The sequence below is a fragment of the Lates calcarifer genome, linkage group LG6, assembly GCF_001640805.2.
Source record: "Lates calcarifer isolate ASB-BC8 linkage group LG6, TLL_Latcal_v3, whole genome shotgun sequence".
NCBI lineage: Eukaryota > Metazoa > Chordata > Actinopteri > Centropomidae > Lates > Lates calcarifer.
The window spans coordinates 14,868,299-14,893,214 of record NC_066838.1 but is presented as its reverse complement, the minus strand read 5'-3'; the positions used below and the strand labels follow the sequence as shown (position 1 = coordinate 14,893,214).

Below are 24,916 nucleotides of genomic sequence, written 5' to 3'. Positions count from 1 at the left end.
TGATAGGTGTGGTCACATGGGCCCACTGGACATAGACACACACACATACAACCCCTTACCTACCCTTTAAGCAAACCCTAAAACAACCCTTTGAAGTTGTGAAGACCGGCCAGAATGTCCTCATTTTCCAAAAATGTTGGGAAAATACTTTTTTTGGTCTTCACTATGTAGCATTTAAAATAGAAATACACACACACGCACACACACACACACACACACACACACTGATTGGCTCTTAGCTTTTGTTCATACCTCTTAGTGTATTGATCAAATATGCATCAGAAGTGGATTACATAATGGGTGGTGATTGGAGAGCATTAGCAGTTGATGGCTACTTAGCCTTAGTAGCTAATTGTGTCTCAAACTCAAAAGCTCATTCACTGTCCCTCTATCTGCCTGGTGTCCTGTGTTCAACCAAAGAGGACTATAAGATCTTTTTTTAAATTAAAATGTTATTATTAAAAGTGTTATAACATCTTTTAATGATTCACAAACCATTAAATATGTGTATATGACCAAGAATAATGAGGCTATTTATTCTTAACCAGAATCAAACCTATTTCACAGTTCCAGATATCCCTTTCTTTGTCTTCTTCCTCATCCTCTCTCCAGCTTTGTTTTGTCTAGTTGCCTAGCCCTACTCTCTTTGGCCTATTTTTTGTTGCTCTAATGGGAAAGCAGAGCAGAGTGTTGGCAGTGACAGCTTTGGGAGGAATAGGAAAAACAAAGAAGTGTGAGTGACTGAGAAAAGAGCAGGGGATCAGGCCTGTTGAGACGTGTAGTCTAGGATTCCTGGAAGAAGACAAGCGCTACTCATGAATATGGAATGAAACGATGGAAACGCACACACACACACACACACACAATAAACAGTCAGAATTATCCACACTTGTGTTGCTGTGTAACCTGGAAAAGTAGCAGTAAGATGCATGCTTGGGAGTATGTCTAATGTACTGTATATAGAGGGTTACGACTTGAAACTTCAGAATATATATGAAGGATGGGGTTAGGGTTGGAAAATGTGACAGCGCTGCCCTAATATGTATGTATAAGGTTAACTGTACTTGAGTCTAAAAGAAAAAAGCTTACTGAATGGTGTTAACAATTGAAAAAAACATTTGGAATTTGATCTTTTCATTTCAGATTTTACCAGTATTAATATGTTAGATAAATGACCTGTGGCAACGCAGTGTCAGTCTGCGGACATACATCTGTTTGAGTAGAAACACATGGAGCCCAATTATTCAAGCAGTGAGCAGAGAAACAAGTTTTACTTTAAATAGTATTAGTGGAAATTTCTTTAAACAAAATTACAGGGGATATATCACAATCAGCCAGTGTTTCTTGGGATTAGTACACTTTCTTCCATACCTGAGAGACTGTCCAAAACTGACCTAATAATGAATACAAATGCAATAAGTAAGATAAGCAAAATCCAGACTGTCCAAAAACCTATGGTGAGACCTAAAAGTCTGAGACCACTTGACCCCACTGTACTGTTTATGGCCTGAAGAGAGAAGTTTGTGTGCCAAAGTGCAGTGCTGCCAGTATCCAGCAGAGGGAAGCCTATCCATATTATGGAGTGTGCCCCATATGACTCAGTACTGATCCAGGCTCAGGAGCCAAACAGTAGTGTCTCCTCCTCAGTCTGAGGCTGATCGCAGGTCCAGGGGTCAGTATGTGGAAACATCTGTGCCAGACACATCCACTTAAACAGAGATGATGGGAGATTAATTTTGCACTTAGCGATGTAGTTAATCGATCTTATTTGACCACAGGGAGTTTAACATTTGACCTGCATGGCTCATACAAAATACAATATACCGTACTTACTTATGAATTTGCAATAAGTGGATGTGTCCACAGTAGAAGGCCTGTAAGGAATGCAAGATTAGAAAGTATTATTCAAAAGATAGGTTTACATTTTTCAAATCCATTTTGAAATGACAGTCACCCCATATACACACTGAAAGAGTTTTTGGTCACTGTAATCATTCCTCCTGTTCATACTGGCCATGAAAATATCTCTTCTTAAAGCAGTGTCAGTGTATATGATAGGGGAAAAAATCCAAAAGTCTTGTTCTGTGGAGTTAAGCAGTCAAGAAATCCTCCAAACAGTCTCTTAAAGGGGAATTCTATCAATTCTATACATCAAAGTCTTGGGCAGTACTATTGCATACCCAGTGTAAAACAAAATGTGTGCAGTCCTTTAGAGGGACCAGAGAGAGTTTCACCATGACTGATAAATTTCCTCAAGTGATGTCATTTGAGGCAGCATTGGCTGGGACTGACAACTACAAGTCTGAATATGAAAAAAAAAAACAGGTGCAGTTAGAAAGATGTCAGTATCTCCAGCCCTCTCCTCAGCTCTGCTTGATCCTAACAGCTCAAGGCAACATTACTCTCTTCTGGCATAGCCACTGCTTGATCCCTACTGGAAACCCAATTTGTCCTATGCATGTGCAAGAGACAGTGTTAGGATTAGGTTTACCCGTGTCAAGAAGTAGTTGCAGTTTGCACATGCATAGAATAACTCAGGTTTCTGTCACTGGTTGGGCAATGACAACTATAACATGCCAGAATCTGTGATCAGACTATCTTTTTAATTGCATTGTGGGTAATGTTAGATGCCAATTTCTGACAGGTTAATAGGAATGTAGGCTATGGAATAAAAAAAGATGATGCATTGTTTTGTCTCCTTTTTTCCATAATGAGTCCATCAATGTTACAGCAGTGTGTTGGAGTAAGCTGCTATTTAAATTTCTCACTTTGCATTAATACCCAGTTGGCATGATGGTGCAGTAGTTAGCACTGTTTTGTATAAACATAACCCTGCTTTGGCTGGGGCCTTTCTGTCCACTGTCCAAAACCAATAAGATACTGATGTAGATCAGCTAGAAAGCACTTTTCAGTGATCCACAAACTGAAAACTTCATTCTAAAAACACTAACTTTGGAACATACTTCACTTGTATAGTCTGTGTCAGACTGTTAAGGCCTCATGTTAGTTTAAGATGGACTTTAGCAAGGACAAAGACTGTGATGTTTTAATATTGTATTATGCCCCACACTTAATGGGGTACACAACACTCCACCACTGATCCAAATCAACCACAGAAAAGACCTTTCTGATGCTGAAGGAGCTTTAAATCACTTCATCCACAGAAAGGTGAGATTCATTAATGACTGATCAGGTAGCACCTGGGCGGAGCTACAGAGAGGAATGGAGAGGAGCATACAGCTGTAACAATTGGAATCACTCAAGGAAAGGATCTGTTCAAAGCCAACATGGACAAGAGTAACATAAACAGATCAATAACACTGTCAATGTCCATATGTCAGCATCGTTTTGAGACAGACTTGAAAACTGTGATTGAAAATGAGAAAGATGATAAAGTTATCATGACTGATGGTGGTCAAGAGAGCATGAGGCAGCTTGGCAGAGGTTAGGAAACAACCCTTTTTTAATCTCCTTAGTTTCTCTCTCTCTCTCTCTCTCTCTCTCTCTCTCTCTCTCTCTCTCTCGCCTCCCCTCGAAATAAAGAGACACAGCTTTGGGTTGGAGGACGAAGAAAAACAGGGATTTTAAAAGCGGGGAATTGGCCAAATTAAACGTAATCATGTTGTTGTTATATCACTCTCACATCTGGCCCCAGGGCGATTGGCCGGGGCACCTCCGCCGCGCCTGCTGTTGGAGCGGTCAGCCCGGGGACGCGGTCAGTCGATCCAGTGCACACTAACCATGCCTCCGGCACGGCCCGGAGCGCTAAACTTTCACCGAGAACGCCCGGACGTCTTTTATAGGATCGTGGCGGCACCGAAGGTAGGCCACTTTACTCTCTGTCTGTTACAACAAGTGCTACAGGTTGCTGTGTGATCGCTCGCCATGTTTTTTTTTTCTTCGTTGTTATTTTCAATTCAACCAGCTGTTGCACAGTCGCGCTACTCCCGTTTGAGCAACAGAGAAATCACAGCGTCTTTTTTCTTTCTTTCAACTTTTTTCGACTCTATATAAATGAGAATAAGGATCCCACCAAGGCAAATTCTTATATTTTTCCTTACTAATTTAAGTGTGGCCTATAAAGGTTGGAGTTGCTGAAAAAACATTTGTTTAAACATGTAAGTCCTTTATTGCCCAAATCACAGCTCACTTACTTCAGTACTTTTTCTAGAGCATCATGTCCTATGATGCCACTTTTTTTCCCCTTTTCCATCTCAGTTGTTTTCATAGATGTTCAGGATTGAATCAGCCCAGCACCTCAGCATTCTTGAAACAGGCCAACATTATTATAGATATAAACAGGTATAATAACAATATATCATACAGTACGTGTTTCATGTGAGATTTTGTTCTGCAAAGTAATACGTAGGTTGAGTTGTTGCAAAAGAATGTTTTTTTTTAAATGTGTACAATGGAAATCCTCAGGTGAAGAGCTCTGCCCATTATATTGCCCTTAACTGAGATTTCTTTGAATAAATAACTGTTTCACCCACTCCCTCATTTTCCCAGAACCCCTCAAGACTCTCCACCCTCCACCCATCTGTCATGACATTAACACACACCCCATTTTGTAGTCCATTAACAACCTGTATAATGCACTGGGTGGAGCAGAGATGATTTTAGGGATTTAGGAATCTTCCTGAAGCCAAAAGTGTTTGTTTGTAGTTTGGTAGTTTTTCTTAAAATATGGTTTATTTTTGTTAACAATCTTTGTGATAACCACCAACCAAAGCCTATTGTATAAGTTAAGACCACATCAGAGGTTACATTTTCATAAGCTTGTATACATATATTAGCAGACTTGTTACTATCAGTCTGTCCAAGTTAGTAAGCTGTTACTGAGAGAGAAGATGTGTTTAGGGATCAAAAAAGTAGTCATATGGTTATTTTCTAAGCAGATGTGGAGATTCACTCAATATGCATGGTGTATTTTGGCATCTGTGTGTGTGTGTGTGTGTGTGTGTGTGTGCGTGTTGCTTGTTTGTATGCCACTTGAGATTAGTGATATGTAATAGAGAGTCAGACCAGATGGCCATATTTTACCCGTCTGGATCTGGCATACAAAAAAAGGCTTCTGAAAAAATAACGTCATATTTCTGTAAATGAGACAGGCTTAATCCCCCACTGTGGAAGAGGAATGCCAGGTTGGATCGGGCGGGTGGGGGTTTGGCAGAGGATGGTGACCTGGGTAGGCAGTGGATGAGTGTGTGTGTGTTTGTGTGTAAAAATGAAATGATGATATTTAACCATTTTGGCTGTGCTTCATGAGCACATAACCTGTAATAATGTGCAACAGTTAAGATGCGAAGATGTTAAAGAACATGAGGAGATATTTATATGAACGTTCAAAAGGAAATTTGTGAGTTAGGCAGATAGGGACACAGTGTGACATTTGCTTGTGGAACAGGCATCACGTAGACTTCAGAGAACTACTCACATGGTTTAGAGTTGTTCTGTTATTCTTAGCTGCTGGGGCTTAAGACAAAGTTCGACAACAGACAGCACCTTTCAGTGCAACAAGTACTTTTATCTCAAAGACAAAATTCTCTCAATGGGGAGAGATAATAACACGTCCTCTGTCCAGTTACACTTGTTTTCAAAAATTAAGAGAATCATTATCTCATTAGGCCAAGGACAACATGACTCCTTAAAGACCCTGAAAATGTACTTTCTCAATCTGGTTTTTACTGTGAGTGATGGATTCCTGTATGAACACCACATTTTCTGCCAAAGTAAGAACAATTTTGGATATTAAGCATCAGAGAGAGATTTTTGTGCTGCTTTTTTGTCAAAACACTGATGTCACGTACTTTCAATCACCAAAAAGAATTTTGTAAAAAAAAATGTCTCATCTGATAAGAGTGGGTTAGTTTTTTGGTCACTGTCAATAGAAAAATAATTCGATTTGAAGGCAAGATTTCAATGTATGACCTGACATATATCATGAAAAAAGAGCTGTACCATGTACATTTATGTATACTGTAGCTATGCTTGATAATGGTTGAATGTGCAACAGCTTCATCCAGATGCTGGCACATCAACCTTTTTGTCAAACTCTGTGCCAGTAATTGAAGATGTCCTGTCAAAGCAGCAAGAGCTGGCTCATCTGCTTTTTAAACCCAGACGCACCAAATAGCAACATTCAGTTTTTGTCTTAAGTAAGATATAATGAGGAGCATACTCCGACATATTATGTATATTTGTTTTTGTTTTGTTTTTTTAAAACTAAAACATAGGCAGTAGGCTATGTGTCTGATTCAATCAAATGGCAATATTATACACTTATGTTAACTTCTACTTAGTACTAATTGAGAGGCAGGTCCAGTAACAGTACAGTATAGTTTCATAATGCATTTGATTGACACATAGATCACAATAAAATAGCCCAAAGTCATCTTAATCTGTTGATTTATTCCTGTGATTGAGAACGGAGTCTATAACTGCTGGTTAAGCTGTGGATTTGCCTCCAGTTTTTTCAGTATGCTGTGTGTGCGCTACGTGCTAATTTTAGATGCTCCACAGGAAGTTTTAAATTTATTAGGAGTTGATTTTGGCTGTACTTTGCTCGTGCTCGTGTTCTTGCTGTTTTTGTGTATGTGTGTGTGTGTGTGTGTGTGTGTGTGTGCCTGTCTTGTCAAAAGGCCAAGGGAGGATTTTTGGTCCCAGCTGCTGTGCACTGGGACTTGGCCTGAAGCCTGCAGACACACCCATGTCAGCATCAGCAGCTTACATCTTGTGAACGCCTCGCGGAGACTGCATGTAGGCAACAAATCTGCTCCAGACAGATATATGGAATAAGGATGAGTAATATGAGCAACAATAATATTCAGACATTTTCTATATTATATACAAAATGCACTCCTGGAATTGTGAATGTTTACAGTATTGATTCACAATGGGCAGGGCTGAGCTGTTGGTAGTAATCAAGCTAAAGTTTCTCCTGCAATAATCTTTAATCAGTGCCAACACACCAAGACACACAGTACAAGACAGCCAATTGATGTTCACATCATTCTCACATTTACACTCACAGCTGTCCCCCAGCAACAGTATTTGGGAATTAAATTGATGCAGGGAGGCAAGGGTCCATGAATGGGCAAGTTAAATGTAATTTATGAGTTATAATACTGGAGTATTTGTGATAAAATGTAACTCTGTAACAATCCCAAAATAATAGCGTGAAAATATCCCAGCTAAAAACTTATTATGTCTGTGTGTTTTATCTTTGCTCACTTATCTCACATAGCAGCTTTATCATTAGTAATTGAGAGGGAAGGCAAAAGAGCACACGCCCATTTTCAGGACGCTGAAGCACACACACGTGTGCTCACACTCATATGATAAAAACATACAGTGTAGTGTCACCTCATATAACTGCCACAGACTGAAGTACATTGAGGGTCCATTTTGTGTCTATTTTTAGCTCCATTAATGAGAAGCAGCGTTTGGCTCTGGTTATGAGAACTGCATTACCAAATTGTGCATTTATAATTCATATTTTAGTAAGTGATTTAAAAGCTCAAGAGAGAGGGATAGAGTTCTGATATTCTGAAAATCTGTTATTCGGATAATAGATGTTTGATAATTAAAAATATACTCTCAATTGCCATCTGTAATACTGTTTGAAAATGTGTATAGAAGGCTCATTTGTACTGAATAGAAATGACTGGCTTTGTGTGCAGAGGTTTGTTTGCTGGTGTGTGTGCTTGTAAATGTATGATTTCTCCATGAACAGTTGGAATTCATGATGGAAATGGAGAAAAAGACCATTGTCATCAATGACTTATGTTCATAAACAACATCTATATTATCAGTTTACACTCAGTGAAAACATTTACCATGACCACAGGGAAGGATTTTTTTTTTTTTGGCATCACTGAAGGTGCAACCAACAGTTATTTTCATTATTGATTAATTCAAATAAGATTTATCAATTACCTGTTTTGTCTTTAAAATGTCAGAAAATAGTGAAAAATATAAAACCGTATTCAAATACCTTGTTTTATTTGACCAACAATCCAAATACCAAATATATTTAGTTCGTGCTCATATATGACAAAGAAAAGAGTCAAATACTCACAGCCAGAGAATGATCAGCATTTAAACTGAAAAACTGAAAACAGTTAATCTTTTTTTCAATACCAAAATATCCATTAATCTACTAATCTAAGTGGCTTCAGTTTCTTAACCTTAACCAAGATTTAAATATAGTTTAGTTTCCACACACTGATACCAACATTTTGATTGTTCTGTCCATTCTGATTGATTCAAGAAATATATGACTCAGGAAGTATGTTTCTCTATGTGTGTGTCTGTCTATGTGTGTGTGTGTGTGTTTGTGTGCCTATCTCTGATGGCTTGCTAGTATCTGTGTTGATCTGACAGAAGAGATCCTTCGGCTTATGGCACTGAGCTGCCCAGCCCACATTAATCTGCTTAATAGGGTCAAAACTCTGGTCCAAAAATACCAGCTCTACCAACCAATGCCCTCACACTGCCACAGACCCCCCCACCCACCCCACTACCACCACATCACAGGAGCATAACAAAAGGCCCAGCACACAAGGTCAACCATACTGTATTTACTGTGCCTCGAAGTGAGAGTTTCTCCTCTGGTAGTCTTTTGTGTGAACGCACTTAACAGACACACCAACTGTGCTCAGCTGCAAACATCTGGCACACTGCAGATTTATTCTTGTGATAATGAATATTATTCATTAAAGTATGGTGGAATTGGAGTTCAGTTTGTGATGAGAAAAGTGAACTGTCTGTGAACTGTGTAAAGATCATTTTAGGCTAGTATTAAGTGGGAGGGTGGGACAATTAAAACAACTGCAGCAGAGGCAACTGTAAGTGAATCTGCATAGTGTTTAGTTTCTAGAGCATATAGTTTAGCATAGATTTAGTATATAGTGTGGAACCATATACCACAGTACACTGTAGTACATCAGTATATAATGTATAAGAGAATGGAAAGGGTAAATGAAATGGGTACAAGTAATGAAAACAGTAAAACATCAAAGAACTTGAAAAATAAGAGTCAAATTTATATGTTTCTGAATGACTGACTTGAATCATGTGATCTGCTGTGACAAAAGCAGACCTGAAAATCACTTAAAGTAAAATGTGGAATATGTACCAGTATCAGCTGGAGGCAAAAGATCGCTTTAAACTTTAATGAAGCCTCAAGCCTGAGTGGAATTACTCGGGATAGACACACAAACGCTCACAAAGACAAAAGCATACAAAAAACCCCATAACACCCTTCCAGCTAAAGTCAGAGCTGAAGTTTTGGGAGACATAATGGCTGTAATACATTGTATTTATCTCAAGCTTGATCTCTGGAGTTTTACAAGCCTTTTATACCTTAAAAGATCTGAAGTCAACAGTCTAGTTTCCCACCTGTCAAAACATGAAATGGACATAATGTGTTGTGTCTTACTGGAGGGGCAATCATAAATGTGACTTATTTCAGCTCAGCTGGAGAGAGATACTGTGTTTCTGTCTGTCTGTATCTTTTCCATGTGCACAGTTGTGCGTTTATTTGCATGAACGTGTGTCTACATGCTACGCTACTTTGCTAGACAGTAATGTGAATTACTAGGGACTGCTTTTACTCTGTGGCACTTTGTCTAAACTAGTTTAAATTGTTGTGCTGAAACACTGCATGTGCTTGACACATGTTGTGTTGCATTGGTTCATACAGCAAATCCTCTGTTGATTTAATCAGAACAAACAGGGTTAATTGTTACCAAATGCAAACAGTGATTGATGTCTAAGTTAATATTTTATGTATTCATGCATTTCTTGTTGACCAGCCAGCAAAGCGTGGGCTTGTAGTTAAGCTAGATCTGCCTGAACATCTGTTCATGTTTACACACATGTTGTAAAGTCACGGGGGGGGTAGCTTAAATGTACAGTTGCTCAGCACAACATGTAATACCATATTTCCGATGCGGATTCCCATGTTGTCCCACATATGCATTTTTTTCACTTCCTGTGTTTGTATATATGCATTAGAGCATCACATCGGTTTCTCCCATCATGACTCCCTGTGTATTAATAGCATGGCAAGAATAGTCTGAGCACGATGGGTTGGCGTGGGCCCCATATGACACCCCTGTTTCACGCTGTCCCACCACGAGTCAAGGTCACACTGCCTCCTCAGAAGCATTTTGTCCTCACTGCTGCGCACTGCACAGCTGCTGGTGTCTGGCAAAGTCTTTTTCCATGCATGTATGCATGTATTATAGAATAACTGCATGTAGACTCATATACAATTACATAGTTAGATATCTGTTTATTATTTATTCATTTTTCATTTTTTGTCATTTCTTTGAGCTGTAAGCCTCATAAACCCCCAAATTAATTTCTTGCCCACTAATGCATTAAAACACCCTAATGCCAGACTTTAGCACAGAACCTTTTTTAAAAGTTGTCATTAATTAAAGTCAAAAGAGCAATCTCACATTCCAGGATGCAGACAAAAGTATAATTGAGTATATTGTGCTTGAATGTTAAAATGCATATTAGTTTTAATCACATTACAGTTGGAAGAGTTTGTGTTTTGGTATTTAAGCATCCATCTACTTAGTCTGCTACATATACAATCTAGATTAAAACTACTATGTTTGCCAACATGAATCTTGTGATTCATGAACAAATGCACAGTATGCATAAGTCATGGAATCTAGATTAATTTTATCATGGGTTTTCTATCTATATCTGTCATCCCTACACTGATTACTTTGTTTTCATCTTAATTTAGTTTATTTTGTATTATTTCTGCTTGACCATTTGGAAGTATGCAACACATTTGCTGTCCTTCATTAACATATGTTGATGCAGTATACAGTACATGATCAGAGGTCTAAGCAGAGGTTTGAAGTTTAAGTAGAGAATAGCAAAGTTCTGTTACCAGAAGGAACTGATAATGAATCACTTTAGCATGATTTGAAAAGTGCTTCAAACAGGTTGTTCTAATGACACACTGAAAAACAAAAATCCCTACTTTATATTCCTGCATGGGTACTTTTAATTCACAAGTCAAATTGTGGGGCATAAAACAAGATTTCATCCATCTCAGATAAAGTGAAATCGAACAAGACATGTTGGTTAAACAGCGCTGACAAGACTCTCAACAGTAGCTGTTCACACATACTCATGGAATTATGAGAGTGGAGTGGCAGCTTCGTTACATGCCTGCGTGTACAAATATGTTTTACAATGTGAGGACAGGAAGGTATGTCCGGGTATGCCTGAGTGTCACTGTGTGGAATTTGCCATAAGATCATTTATAATCTCTGGGGCTGAAAAAAATACCTGCAGGCCCCTTAAGAGATCAAATTTCCTCCTTTTTTCCCTTCTGTTCTAATGATGGAAGATGTTAGACAGTAATTTAGACTGGGCAGCATTAAAAATGCATGTTCTCAAGGTGTACAGCTTAGACAGAGCTAACAGCTAAAGAAAGGGTTAAAGGAAGTGATAATATAGAAGCTTGGCTGTGTTGAAAGTGAAAGGGGGAAAAGGCTGTGTGGAGTGAGGAGGGGAGCTTTGGTTCCTCTGCTCATGTCACTCTTTCATCATTCTTTCTGTCGCTGATGTGTTGAACACGTTAATGAAGTTGTTAAACATCAATTATTTACAGTGATACTGTAAGTAAATCAGATATGGATACGGCCTCTGTCTATGTGTGTGTGTGTGTGTGTGTATGTAGGGTGAGTGAGTCAAGCATGGAGAGATCTTAGTATCTAATCGCACCGTTCCAGTCTAGAAGGCCTTGAGTACATCACCCAGATCACTGTGAGATTGCTTATGTCACAAATTACAAGATGCGCATGCGCTCGCTCGCTCGCTCGCACACACACACACACACACACACACACACACACACACACACACACACACACACACTTGTGTACAAAATAAACAGTCTTCAGCATCATACTGTTTTCCATTGTTCTTCTTTGTCTTACTGTGGCCTGTGTGCATGCCTGTTTGCATGTGTTTGTGCATGTGTGCCCGCAGCTCTAGTTTCTACTCTAGCATAAGGTTACCCAGTGTAGTCTGTGGTAGATTAGTTGTTCTGATCCCAATTGGGAGAGGTAGCAGAAAGCTGCAGCAGTGGCAGAACTTGTGGAGCACTGTTTTCTCCCTCTCCTGTTTTTTTTTTTTTTTTTTCTCTTTTTGCAGCATATTGCACGCACATGGTCTATAGACTTCTTGCTAAGTAAGGTAAGGTGTGTGTTGCTCTTTGTACCTCTATCTGTTAGCCTATTTGGGTAGTTTACACTGTTATTCCCATTACCTCTTCTCTTCCTTTAACATAAGGAGCTTTTGAAATTAAAATGCCAAAGACCACACTTCACTTCTCTTAGGTTAGATTTCACTCTATTTTCAAGAGAGACAGGACTCTTAACCTAAACATATCAATCTCAACAGATCCTGGGCACATCTGTAATTAAAGGTAAATAGCTGAATCAGTGCAACCATTTCAATCTGTTTTTGGAACTTTTTATTTTTGGAGGGTCAGAGCAGTCATGCAGCTTTCAGTTCTGTTGCATCAAGCCCTATTGAGTTATTGAAAAAACATTAGGGATTGGTCAAGCAGAACAATGTCATTGGCTACTATCCAGGTATTGATCTAAGAGCAGGTGTTTTATCGGTGGACGCTGGTTTGCAGCTTCTATTTTAAGATCATGAGAAAGTTCTGGTTGCTCAAAGGGTCAGATTACATCACTCCAGTCATGTGGCTAAAGAGGATTGGAGTGAAGGGCTTGATTTGATTGATCATTGTACTTTTTGTGTGGCTACATTAAAGCTGGCCATTTTTGTTTCCAACTCGTTCACATTAGACATATTTACCAATTTTGAATGAACTTTCTTTCCATGTGCACAATTGATCAAAGCTTTTGTTTTTCTTAGCCCCTCATCGTCATCTGTTTCTTCTGCTTTTGATAAACCACTCCCTCTTTCCTTGTCAAAGCTGCTCTCTCATCATCCTGTCTATCCATCCACCCACCTATCAACTCCCATTCTCTCTCACTGTCACTTTCCTTCTTTTGCATTCCATCCTCATCCCACCCAGCACTTCCGCCCACATCCGTCTTCCCAACAATTTTCATGTCATCCTCCTTATTCACTCAGCCAGCCCATCTCTTTCCATCTCTCTCTCTCTCTCTCCCTCTCTCTTTCTCTCTCTCCCAGCAGGATTGGTATCACTGGCATTGGTTTTAGGTGGTGACTCATCTCTGGAGTCTTTAATTAAACATCTGCAGGCGTCAGCACTGGGTCACACACATACACACATGTACAGTATAAGCAGACTGCACACACTGCAGACTGCACGCACAGATGCACACTCAGACAAATGCGCACACACACACTAACGCACACACGCCTTACAGACCAGTTTACTATTTAATGTGATCTTTATGCTGATGAAAAGTTTGGCTTCGTTTAAATGCAGAAATAAACAGCAAAACAGGAATAGGGTGGATTTTCAAGGCTTGAGGAAATTAAGGGGCACAGTACACTTTACAAGTGAGCCCTGATGTCTGGAGGGAGTTGGGCCCATGCTATCACAGCACAGCCGGTTAATTATGCACTAATATATGCGCAGCCCCAGTTACCCTGTACTATCCTCTACTCCTACTGTCTCCATTAGGGTCACTACAGGATTTGTATGTGAATGTATGAACTTATTAATAAGTCGAAATGAGGTCATGTTTCATAATTTGTTTATGCCAAGAACTGGACACAGTGATTTGAATGGTCTGAGATATTTTAACATTTAAAAAACAAGCCCTCCATTAGCTACACTTTCATCCAAATAATAGTTACTGTTTTCTTTAATGTTTGTTGTTCTCCCTTTTCACAGTTACATGACTCATCACAGTGCCTCCACAATAACAGTGGAAAGAAGTATCAAGGACTCTACTACTACATCTTTCTTTCTAAAAGAGTCTAATCTGCTCCTGCTGCTGTTACTGTGTAATCTCTTCTGTCTGTCTTCCTATTTTCTAGCTGCCTCGCCCGCCTCCCTCATTTCTGCATGTCCCTCTCTCACTCGTCTTTCTGGCGCTGCTGGTTTCCAGAGGGATGGGTATCTTAGAAACAAGGAGTCATGATAGAACATGTGCTTTCAGACGTCATGTTCTTGTCACCTGATGACAATTAACACAAAACAAAACCTTAACCATTGACAGAAACACTCTGACTTTCTCTCTCTGTCTCTCAATGTACAGGTGTTAGAGGGGAAAACAGATAAAGGAGGCTGTTAGTTTGTCCTGTTACTAGTGCTGCTGAAGATTTGGATACTCTGGTGCTCTGCTGCAGAATCCGGTGACTGAGCCTCCCATCTCCATCTGTGCGTGTGTGTGAGATTGTCGTATCCTGGGGTCCCAAGGCCTTGCACTGGCTGAACTGCAGCCATGGAGGTGGCCCTGGTAGACTTTGAGAGCCTGGATGAACTTGACGGCAGCCTTGAGGATGAGGTGGACACCTATGCTGATGAGACCACAGCTCTCACGGTGGACCTGCCCCCAGAGCACAACAGCCCATCCAGCAACTACCTCCTGCGAGCCCCTCAACTCTCCTCTCCACCCTCCCACCACAGTCCCGTGCCCTCCTGCATTTGGGAATCAACTTCATCTTCACCCATTCCGCAGACACAGACACTGGGAGTACCCCAGTCCCCAACGATGCCAACTCCAAGCAGGCAGGGGCGCAGTAGCTGTGCCAGCATGATCTCCAACTGGAAACTGCTACTAAACAGTGAGGGCACTAAGGAGAGTGAGACAATCTTCAGCCGGCTTGCTAAGGAGTGCTGCGAGGATCTGTTTGTAGATAAACGAGGGCTGGATGATGGCGACCAGAAGGTCATCATCAACATTGCTGGTCTTCGTTTTGAGACACAGCTCAAAACGCTGGACCAGTTTCCTGAGACACTGCTAGGAGACCCTTTGAAGAGGATGGACTACTTTGATCCAATGAGGAACGAGTACTTCTTCGATCGCAACCGACCCAGCTTTGATGGGATCTTGTATTACTACCAGTCAGGGGGTAAGATCAGACGACCAGCTAATGTTCCCCTTGATGTGTTTGCAGATGAAATTGTGTTCTATGAGCTTGGAAACGAGGCCATGGAGCAGTTCAGAGAAGATGAAGGATTTATAAAGGATGTTGAGATCCCTCTGCCTAATAATGACATGTACAGGCAATTCTGGCTGCTGTTTGAGTACCCAGAGAGCTCCAATGCAGCCCGGGGTGTAGCACTGGTGTCTGTTTTTGTTATTGTCATATCCATCATTATATTCTGCATGGAAACTCTTCCAGAATTCAGAGATGACTCTGACCCAATCGTGCCCACAGCTATACAACCTTTCAACCAGTCCAGAGGTTACACTTCTGTGGCTCCACCTGGTGTAAAGCCCACGACTTTCTCTGATCCCTTCTTCATCACAGAGACAGCCTGCATTGCTTGGTTCTTCTTTGAGCTGTGTGTGCGATTTTTGGTCTGTCCCAGCAAAAAGGAATTTTTCCACAACCTCATGAACATCATTGACATTATATCCATCATCCCCTATTTTGTTACTGTGGTTACAGAATTGGTCACAACGCCAGAGGAGAGCTCAGGACAGAACATGTCTCTGGCCATTCTGCGTATCATCCGCCTTGTCAGGGTGTTTCGTATATTCAAACTCTCACGTCACTCCAAGGGGCTGCAGATCCTAGGACAGACTCTGAAGGCCAGCATGCGCGAACTTGGCTTGCTCATCTTCTTTCTCTTCATTGGCGTCATTCTCTTCTCCAGTGCTATCTACTTTGCCGAGGTAGACGAGCCTAACACACAGTTTGTCAGCATACCCGATGGCTTCTGGTGGGCTGTGGTTACCATGACCACTGTAGGGTATGGGGACATGTGTCCCATTACCATGGGGGGTAAGATGGTTGGCACCTTGTGTGCAATTGCAGGTGTGCTGACCATTGCTCTGCCTGTTCCTGTTATTGTTTCCAACTTCAACTACTTCTACCATAGAGAGACTGAAGCAGAGGACAAGTTGCCCTTGGCAGATGCTGTTGAGCAAGCCATGAAGGCTGAGACAGGCACCAAACAGGGTAGCAGCATGTCACTCAATAAAGCCAATGGCATCTGGCAGAGTGACAAAATGAAATAACTGTAGAAGGACAATATTAAGGAGATGGAGAGACTTTGCCACAAAGCAGAAGAGAAATATTAAAGAAGATAATATGGAGGAAATTAACTGTTACGATTTCTCTCAAAGAATGGTCAAATGAGATATCTTGTTTGTACCCACTGAAAGATATGTTTTAGAATGATATACAGGACATACCGTACTTACCTCTTTAGTGTCTATTATGAAAATGACGCATTTAAACATTTAAATAACAGTCAGGTGGACAAATTCACTATAGTCATATTCAGGATTGTATGTCAACATATTTCAAGTTTACCTTGTGTTAGGACTCTTCTTTTAGTTGCATAGAAGCTGAAAAAAATCTTTCATTGTCGAAATTCAGCAGTACGTATGTTTAAAGTTGTTCTTATAGATATGGTCTTATTTTCATTGTCTTGGCCATTAATCCTAATGCTTATAACATTTTGCACAACAGCTTGACTGTTGAGATTTCGGCCACAAGGACAGCAAAGGTAAAGAGAAAGGCTGAATGCCGCAAGCCAAAATGTTTATGTGATTGGTTCAGCTTCTAGGGATGACCTTTCTGCTGCTGGAATACCTGCTGGAATAGCTGACAATCAACAGATTTTTATGATGTGTTACAGGTTATGTAAGTGAGCAACCCATCGTGTGTGTGTGTGTGTGTGTGTGTGTGTGTGTGCAGCACACAATCGGTACAAGTTAACCAAGGCAATAAAGGGGGTGAGATTTATACTGGACAATTTGGGTGATGCTTTTTATTTCTCATCTTCAAAAATGTTGCTTGAGGCATATGTTCTGTGGCGCCCAGTAGATGCTGCTGCAGTCTTCAGATGAACTCATAACTGATGGGAATGATGGCCAATACTACACAGATAAGACCAAGTTTAGTTAGAAAAAAAGACAAAAAATCCCAAACACAACCTTCCTATAAGCGTCATGAATGTGTAATGTGTGTCTAGTTTCTAGATTATAGCCCTGCTGTATTTATTTATTTAAAATGTATCACAATTCTGTTGTATTTATTCATTTTCTTCAATAAGTAGCGTGGGTAATGATCCTCCACTATGACTAGCAGTCTAACTGACTCCACACTATGTATTATAATGGAGTGCCTTAAACTGTGTAACTGAGAAACTGTTGAAATTGCCATACATAATCTTACAGTAATACCTGTGTTCATCATGCATATATGCTCCATATTTTTGAGTTCAGCCTGTTTGAAAATGTAGAAGTTGTAACCTTTCTCCATGCTAGCATTTGTTTGTGAGAGTTATTTTCCAAAATGCTGTCTAATAGAGAAATTGACTGGAGGTTGATATTATCTTTCAAAAATTTTGATTTCATGCAATGAACGTCATGATCGTTAATTGAGGAAGTAAACCTTTCAGTTACACCATGATTAAAGGATTATGAGAAAAACACAGAAAGTGAAAGAGAGAAGGAAGAAGCCAAAGATAATTGTTTAATACAGGGAATAAAGGGAACTTTTACAAGGCCAAGGGACATTAGGCCAAAATGTCCCATGATCCATGTTTTTCTGATTATAAAAGAAAACTTGGAAAGTAAATTATGTGTTAATCCAGATCCAGGAATAATATCTCAAAATTGCATTAGACTTGTGTAATGTCTCAATTTCTGGATGAGCATATGATCAAATTAAGATTTTATGAGTTTCAAGGCGATAATGATGATTATAGTGATTATACAGTATGTCAGTTTTTATGATATAATCAGTCCCTTGTCTGTAAGGTCACAGTTACATAACAATTGGCCTGAAGTGATTACCTGCATCATCATGGCTGCAGCAGTGAAGTGAGAGTTTGTTACACCAACAAGACCATTACACTGTATTTGTATTTGTATGTATGACAACATTTCAGTATATGATTTACTGCTATGTAGATGCAATATATTCTGGGATTTTAAATCATGCCTTCTTGTGTTTTAAATGCTCTGATGTGTTCATATGAGGGTATGTGTTTGTGTGTGCATATACAGATGTGCGTGTGAGAGACAGACAGAGAAAGAGAGAGAGAGAGAGACGCAGTTAGGGTTCTTGTATTTTCTCCTTATCTCAATCAGTGTCCCCCTTCAGGGAAGAAAATCCCTCATGTTATATAAGATTTCGTCATTACTTTCAGTAACCTGTCTCTGCTTTCACTGTAATGTTAGTGCAGCACAAACACACACGCACACACAAAGATAGAGGTCACATCAACAAGGCAAGTGCAGCAACCGAATCACTGGAGGTCTTCCAGACAACAACAGGATGCCGGTCTCTGGATGACATGGAGTAGCCTTTGAGCTACTAATGCCAGCTAGCTTCACCTGATATCCTTCTCTCTGGACTCACCTCAACACCTTGTCTCGCGCCAAGAAGACTCCAGAAAGTTAAACGTATGTATCCAGTAAATACTTGAAGCATGGTTTACTTAATAATAATATTATAATTTCCCCATTATATTTAAAGTGTAATAAATATCACTAACGTGATCCTTTGCTTCCTTCAAGTGTGATGCAGTGTGAAAAGCAACAGGCTCCTTACGGTGTAAAAAGTGAGTCTAATTTCTTCATACCAAATAACAATGGAAAAAAAATGTCATGCATATTCATATAAGGTTGGCTAAGCAGAAGATGTTTCTGATACAATATTCAAGGAATAGTAATCAGAAGTAATAAGATGGTGTCCAATAACAGCAGGGGTCTTTTTCTGTTGTTGATACCGCTGGTGATATGAATACTGCTTGTTGCAAATACATATTCATATTGATAATTCATAAATCAATCAACTTACTAAGCTCTATTTTGAGATATTAAAGTCTACATGCAACGTCATGGAGAGGAAATGATTCTAAATTATGGGTAAATCTACAATATGTCACACAACCACTGAAAAAATCTGTTGTACAATACATTAACAATAATATACAATTCAGGATGTTATTTAGTGAGTTGCTGTTACAATGAATTTCTGTGCAGGAAATTCAGATAACATTTGTAGCCCTGAGAGACTTAAATGTAGAAAGACCACATTATTGAGATATCAGACGTGGTGGTAAGTCTGACCTCGTTCATGCAGAAGATGAAAATTAACCAGTAGATTAGACTTACAGGGTTTTTACAATATTAACAACTTTTGATTTGTAGAAATGTCTAATTAGCAATGCAGATTAAGATGTACTCACAGGCAACTTTAGTGCTGAATTTTTTTCTGCATCACATCACAACTGTTGTGTTATTATGCAGAGTTGGGAACAAAAACGCAAACACTGTGTTTCCAACATTTCAGACTCTCAGACTGCTGCTGAGGAGAGCTGCTGAGTTTATTTGACAAAGTGTTTACCAACTGCTGTAGTAAAACTGGTTGCATTTCCTCCAACCCGATATAACCGGAACCCTAAACGATGAATGGGTGTATGACCCAGATTATGACCGTAGGAAATGAGGGACATTCAAGGACAAAGAGTGAAAATGGAGCTGCCGATGAAAAGAGAGAAAGGAGGGATGAATGACGCTTGGGAGGAGACGAGATCTAGGAGTTCACACGCTACCTGGTCTCTGGTAAAGGACTGTCAACCGCATAGATAGGTTACAGTCGGGTGCGGAAATAGGGTACAAGTGAAATGGACACCTGCTACACACATAAATCTGTATGTTCACACATGCATAGCATCAATATAACACATCTGAAAAGTACTTCAGAAGATTTATCCTTTAGGCAGTTTTTAAATATTTGAAGCAATAAGAGTCAGAGTCTGACAGATTTTTTTCCTGGGAAGAAAAGAAAAACTGGTGGTGCTCATTTAGCAAACATGTCAGTCAAATTCAAAATATGAAGAAGCCTATCTTGTTCTCGGGTTCTCTCTCAGTAAAATGGGAGAAACTTTTGTCCTTTCTGTAGAAAAACTTTTCCAGGCTCCTTTTGATACTAGTTTCCCCAATATTGTTACAGTCTGGTGGGCAGCACGAGAGAAACAACTTTTATCTCACCCAAAACGCCACTTAAGCACCTAGAGTTTTCCTCTGACTGCTTTTCCAGAAATCTCCTGCCCTCTCCTCATATCACTCACATCATCTATACACAAGATGTGATCCTTTATTCCCACCACAACGCATTATTTTTATGCTTGTCATTTAAATTGATACAGCTGGATTGCTTGCTCAAGGACTTATTCAGCTCTTACTGTTAAACCAATTTTCTAATACAACTTAACAGATTTAGACAACACCTTGTTCAAGACAGGACCTTTGACTGTGATCATGGTCCAGGCTTCTAAGCTGACAATAACAGCTGTACTCTGAGTAAAAACATTGTTGAGCCTTGTTATATCCATGGGTTCAAACTCAAATTTGAAAAGGACATACCCATTCAAAATGGCAAATCCAAATACCATCCGTCATACCAGCCAGGACTAAAACAGCTTTTGATATTAATCCTAGTCTCTCTTTCTCGTGATTTATCTAGAATTTGCATGTGCATGTGTCTCTCTCTGTGTGTGTGTGTGTGTGTGTCCCATATTCACATGGCACTGTGAGGTTTTAACTACAGCCAGTGAATCCAGCTGCATCCTAGACAAGGTCAGGCAGGTCACTAAAATTGTATTCCATTACAGTCACGAGATACCTCATCAAAATTGTAATTGGTAATGTAATAAGGGATTACCCAACTTAATAATAGATACCTCCAGATTAATTTCAATATTTGTTGCAATTAAATAATGCATGATAAAAGGAATTCTATCTAAGATTTACAACTTCACAAAAAAATATTTTGGGTAAACCAAAAAATGTTATACTTTATCTTACTTTTTATAGGGACAGAAAGATCTCTACTGATTTCACCATAAAACTGTAATCCTACCCCAAAGTAATCCTATACTTATCAATCATCTATCAATTCAGTTCAATTCAGTTTTATTTATATAGCGCCATATCACAACAAAAGTCATCTCAAGGCACTTTTCATATAGAGCAGGTCTAGATCGTACTCTTTAAAATAGGTATTTACAGAGAGAGACCCAACAAATCCCACCATGAGTAAGCACTAGGCGACAGTGGCAAGGAAAAACTTCCTTTTAAGAGGCAGAAACCTCGAGCAGAACCCGACTCAGGACAATAATATAATCTTTGATGTATAATCAGTCAATAATCTTGTCTTATTAGCTTGTTTGTTTCAGAGATGTCATAGGCAACATAAACTTTTTTTCTTTTTTTTTTTTTGGATGGACAGTTTGTCTGTTACTTAACCTCAAGGGGATACATCAATATACATGCATACACTGTATCCCCCACTGTGCTATATATGCACACAGCACTCCCACACGCACATATATAAAATAGGAAGGCATTGGAATTTAAACACATAATGAGATTTAGAGCAGCAGTCAAAGTGAGTGTTTGTCATACACGGGTGCAGGTGCAACAACACTGATTCTGTTTGTGGAGCTGACAGTAGGAGTGTTATCATTTGCATGCATATGTTTGAAGTTAATCTGCTGAGACGACATGTGATTAAACTGTTGGGCTCCCAAAGGCCCACTAACACATGTACTACACACACAACCAAACAAAATGTACACTTTCTCGCATTTAAACATTATATAAAAGCAGACTTGCGCCAAAATAAGATTGCTCTACTTTTTGTTATAGTGCCTTCCTGCACTATCCAGTTCAGACTGAGTACATTTTCTTTACTGCACTTTCTCCCTTTTTATCACTGAAGTGCAAACATTGTTGACTTATTCAAAAAAAAAAAGTGTACGTGTGTGTGAGTTTGTGTGATCAAAGGAGCTGAAACTGCACTGTGGAAGATCCCTGTCAAGTGCTTAAAGATGCATGAGAGTGCTCCATCATTAACGAGATGCTTTGATGGAAAGTTCCACAACGGAGTGAGAGATATGGGGAGCAAGTGAGAAGACAGACAGAGGAGGCCACAACAGGCGTAGGATGGGGAGAGAGAGAGAGAGGAAAGAATTGGCATGTAGTTTATTTCTGTTTAGGCTGGGGCCTCCCTCCACTGAGCATCATCGTGTGTGTGTGTGTGTGTGTGTGTGTGTGTGTGGTCAAAGTGTCACTCATGGTGTGGGGACCTAAAGCTGATGTAACATTAATGTAAATCATTAAATTTTGAGGTGAAGACATGTTTTAAGGTTAGGATAAGGTTTAGACTTAGATTTAGGTTTAGGTTAAAGTTAGGGTTAGGGTTAAGGAAGTAGTGGTTATGGTTAACGTTTGAGTCCAGGAAATGGAGATGAATGTAAGTCAATGTAATGTGCCCTGAACACATGTGCCCATAGAGACAAGACTCTGTGTGTGTGAGAGAGAGTGTGTGTGAGAGAGAGAGAGATACTTATTATACTACTTATATTTTGTGTGAAGAGCAGAAAGTACTAAGGATGCGCATTTTATAACTTCATCACACAAATTGCAATTTGCCAGTGTTACTATGACAACAAGTTGGCTTATTTTACAGTATTATTATTGTAATTATTTTCCCAGTTTTGGTCAGCATGACAATGCCAAATATGCCCCACAAATGTAAAATAATCTCATATGTTTTCTCTGGAAAGAAAAATATAAGAAGTTAATTGAATAGAGGGTTAAATGAAGAGTTTGTTATGCCCAAAGTCTCCCACATGGGCTTGTTACTGAAAGGCCAAGTCTTGTGTGGGAAAGTGACTGATGTTACCACCACTGACATATCCCTCAACAAGGCCCTTAACTCCCAAATGCTCTGCTGGATCATCTGAGGCCAAGAATCCAGGCTGTGGCTGTACTGAGAATGAATGTTTGTATGAACAGTATGAACAGTATGAACTGTGTGAGTGGAGCACAGGGTGCCATGAGATAATAAACCAGAAATGGTGGTTAAAACATCCTCTTGTGAGACCAACTCATAACAGAACTGTGTTTCATTGAAACCAGTCATGGGATGTAGTAAAGTGGTAATCTAAGACTCTTGTCCTTTAAATTTCACATGAGAGTGTGAAACAACAGACTTCCAATGACGAATCTGTGGAGTTTTCTCCAACGAGGTGTCGCCTCTGCTCGAGAAATACAAAACCATGATGAGCCTGAAAAAGGTTTTGCCCTAATTTATAAAACCAATTTGACAGTGTTGCACTTTTCATTCTCTGTGTCAATGAACTTTTTTTTTTTTTCAGATTTTTTTCCCCAAGGTTAATAATATATAACATTCAGTGGATTTAAAATGGTTAAATTGCTTATTTATTTTTTATTTATTTGATTTATTTTGTAATTAACACATATGATCAGTGAATTCACCCTGAAACTCACTAGGAAATAACTTCTAAATTAAAGGGACGATAAGATGAAGTGATAAGATGTTAAAAGAGGAGAGAGGTGAAGAGGTGAAGAGGTTAAGAGTAAAACAGTCAGAATGGAGCACTGCCAGTCTGTTTTACAAGGAATAGAAGGAATAGAAGTGCTGGGCGTCAGCATCGTAAGACTCTTTCTTCATCTAATCAAGTGGGTTCTAAATATGGAAGACGAAGGAGGAGGAGGAAGAAAAGATTAGAGACGAAAAACTGTCAATATGCTGCTGTTTATTAGTCAGTTGTATCACCAGGTCCTGCTGGGTTAGTCTGAGATCTCTCTCTCTCTCTCTCACAAACACACACGCACACACACACACACACACACACACACACACACACACACACAAGGTCTCATTCATTAAAACATGTAAGTTGTTCTCCCTAGTGAAACCTGACAACATCTGTTGAGGTCTGTTGATTGAGTGGACAGAATTAATCTAAATCATCCCTTCCAGATCCCAGAGATTACACATCTTCAAGACAGACAAACAAGCACAGGGTGATAGTTGGTCACATAAGGCATCTTGAGGCGAAGAATTTTCAGGTCTCACATACCTATTTACAATTTGTTGAGATGGCATGAAATTTAAACAAGACTAAGAGTTCACAGCCATTCTAGCAGGGCTCACAATGATAACACTGACATTAGAGCAAGTGTAATGCTCACTATCTTAGTTTAGCATGTTAACCCTAACCCTAACATTTGGTAATTAGCACTTAACACTAAGTATAGCAGAGGCCGATGGGAATGTCTGTATTTTTTCATTAACAGTGATAAATAAATTGTCGTATGTTCATAGCACTACAGGAAAAGTCAGCTGATCACTAAAATCAGTCATGGTATTTTAAGAGAACTTTTGTGAACCTTAAGACATTGTACATTAATTATGGCAAAACAATAAAGTTCATTTGCATGTGTTCTGAAAAGAAGTCTTATCTGTGAGTGTTAAAAAAAAAAGCTTCTCCTCTGCAGCCAGATGATGGAGAAGACATACAAGAGTAACACTTCGACTGATAAATATACCACACAAACATACTCACACGCACTCAAACACACTTAGACATACAGTAATGCATAAATGCAAACACACACAAACTGACCTAATACTATAAGTAAGGGTTTAAACAGTATGAACGGTACATATCTCTAATACTTTAAACCATTTCATAAGTGTAAATCAGCAGCCATACATACACAAACACAGGTTTGCATACAGACGCACATATACTGGAGCAGACATCTGTATGTAGACCAGCACACACTCATTTTTGACATATGAGATATTTTCTACACAAAGATGGGTGACAGAGAATGAGTGTTTGTAAGAGATCACCATGGGCCTCCAGAAGGCCCCTTGGTATAGGTTGGACAGAGGTTGGACAGTGGAATCATGTCCT

At 39.5% G+C, this 24,916-nt stretch overlaps 1 protein-coding gene across 1 annotated transcript; it reads left to right on the top strand.

The window, feature by feature from the left end:
- Positions 1–3,537: 3,537 nt before the first annotated feature.
- Positions 3,538–18,108, top strand: kcna10a (potassium voltage-gated channel, shaker-related subfamily, member 10a). Its single transcript, XM_018668219.2, has 2 exons — positions 3,538–3,822; positions 14,247–18,108. The coding sequence occupies exon 2, from the start codon at positions 14,433–14,435 to the stop codon at positions 16,176–16,178; it is 1,746 nt and encodes a 581-aa protein (XP_018523735.1). The 5' UTR covers positions 3,538–3,822; positions 14,247–14,432; the 3' UTR covers positions 16,179–18,108.
- The last annotated feature ends 6,808 nt before the right edge of the window (positions 18,109–24,916 follow it).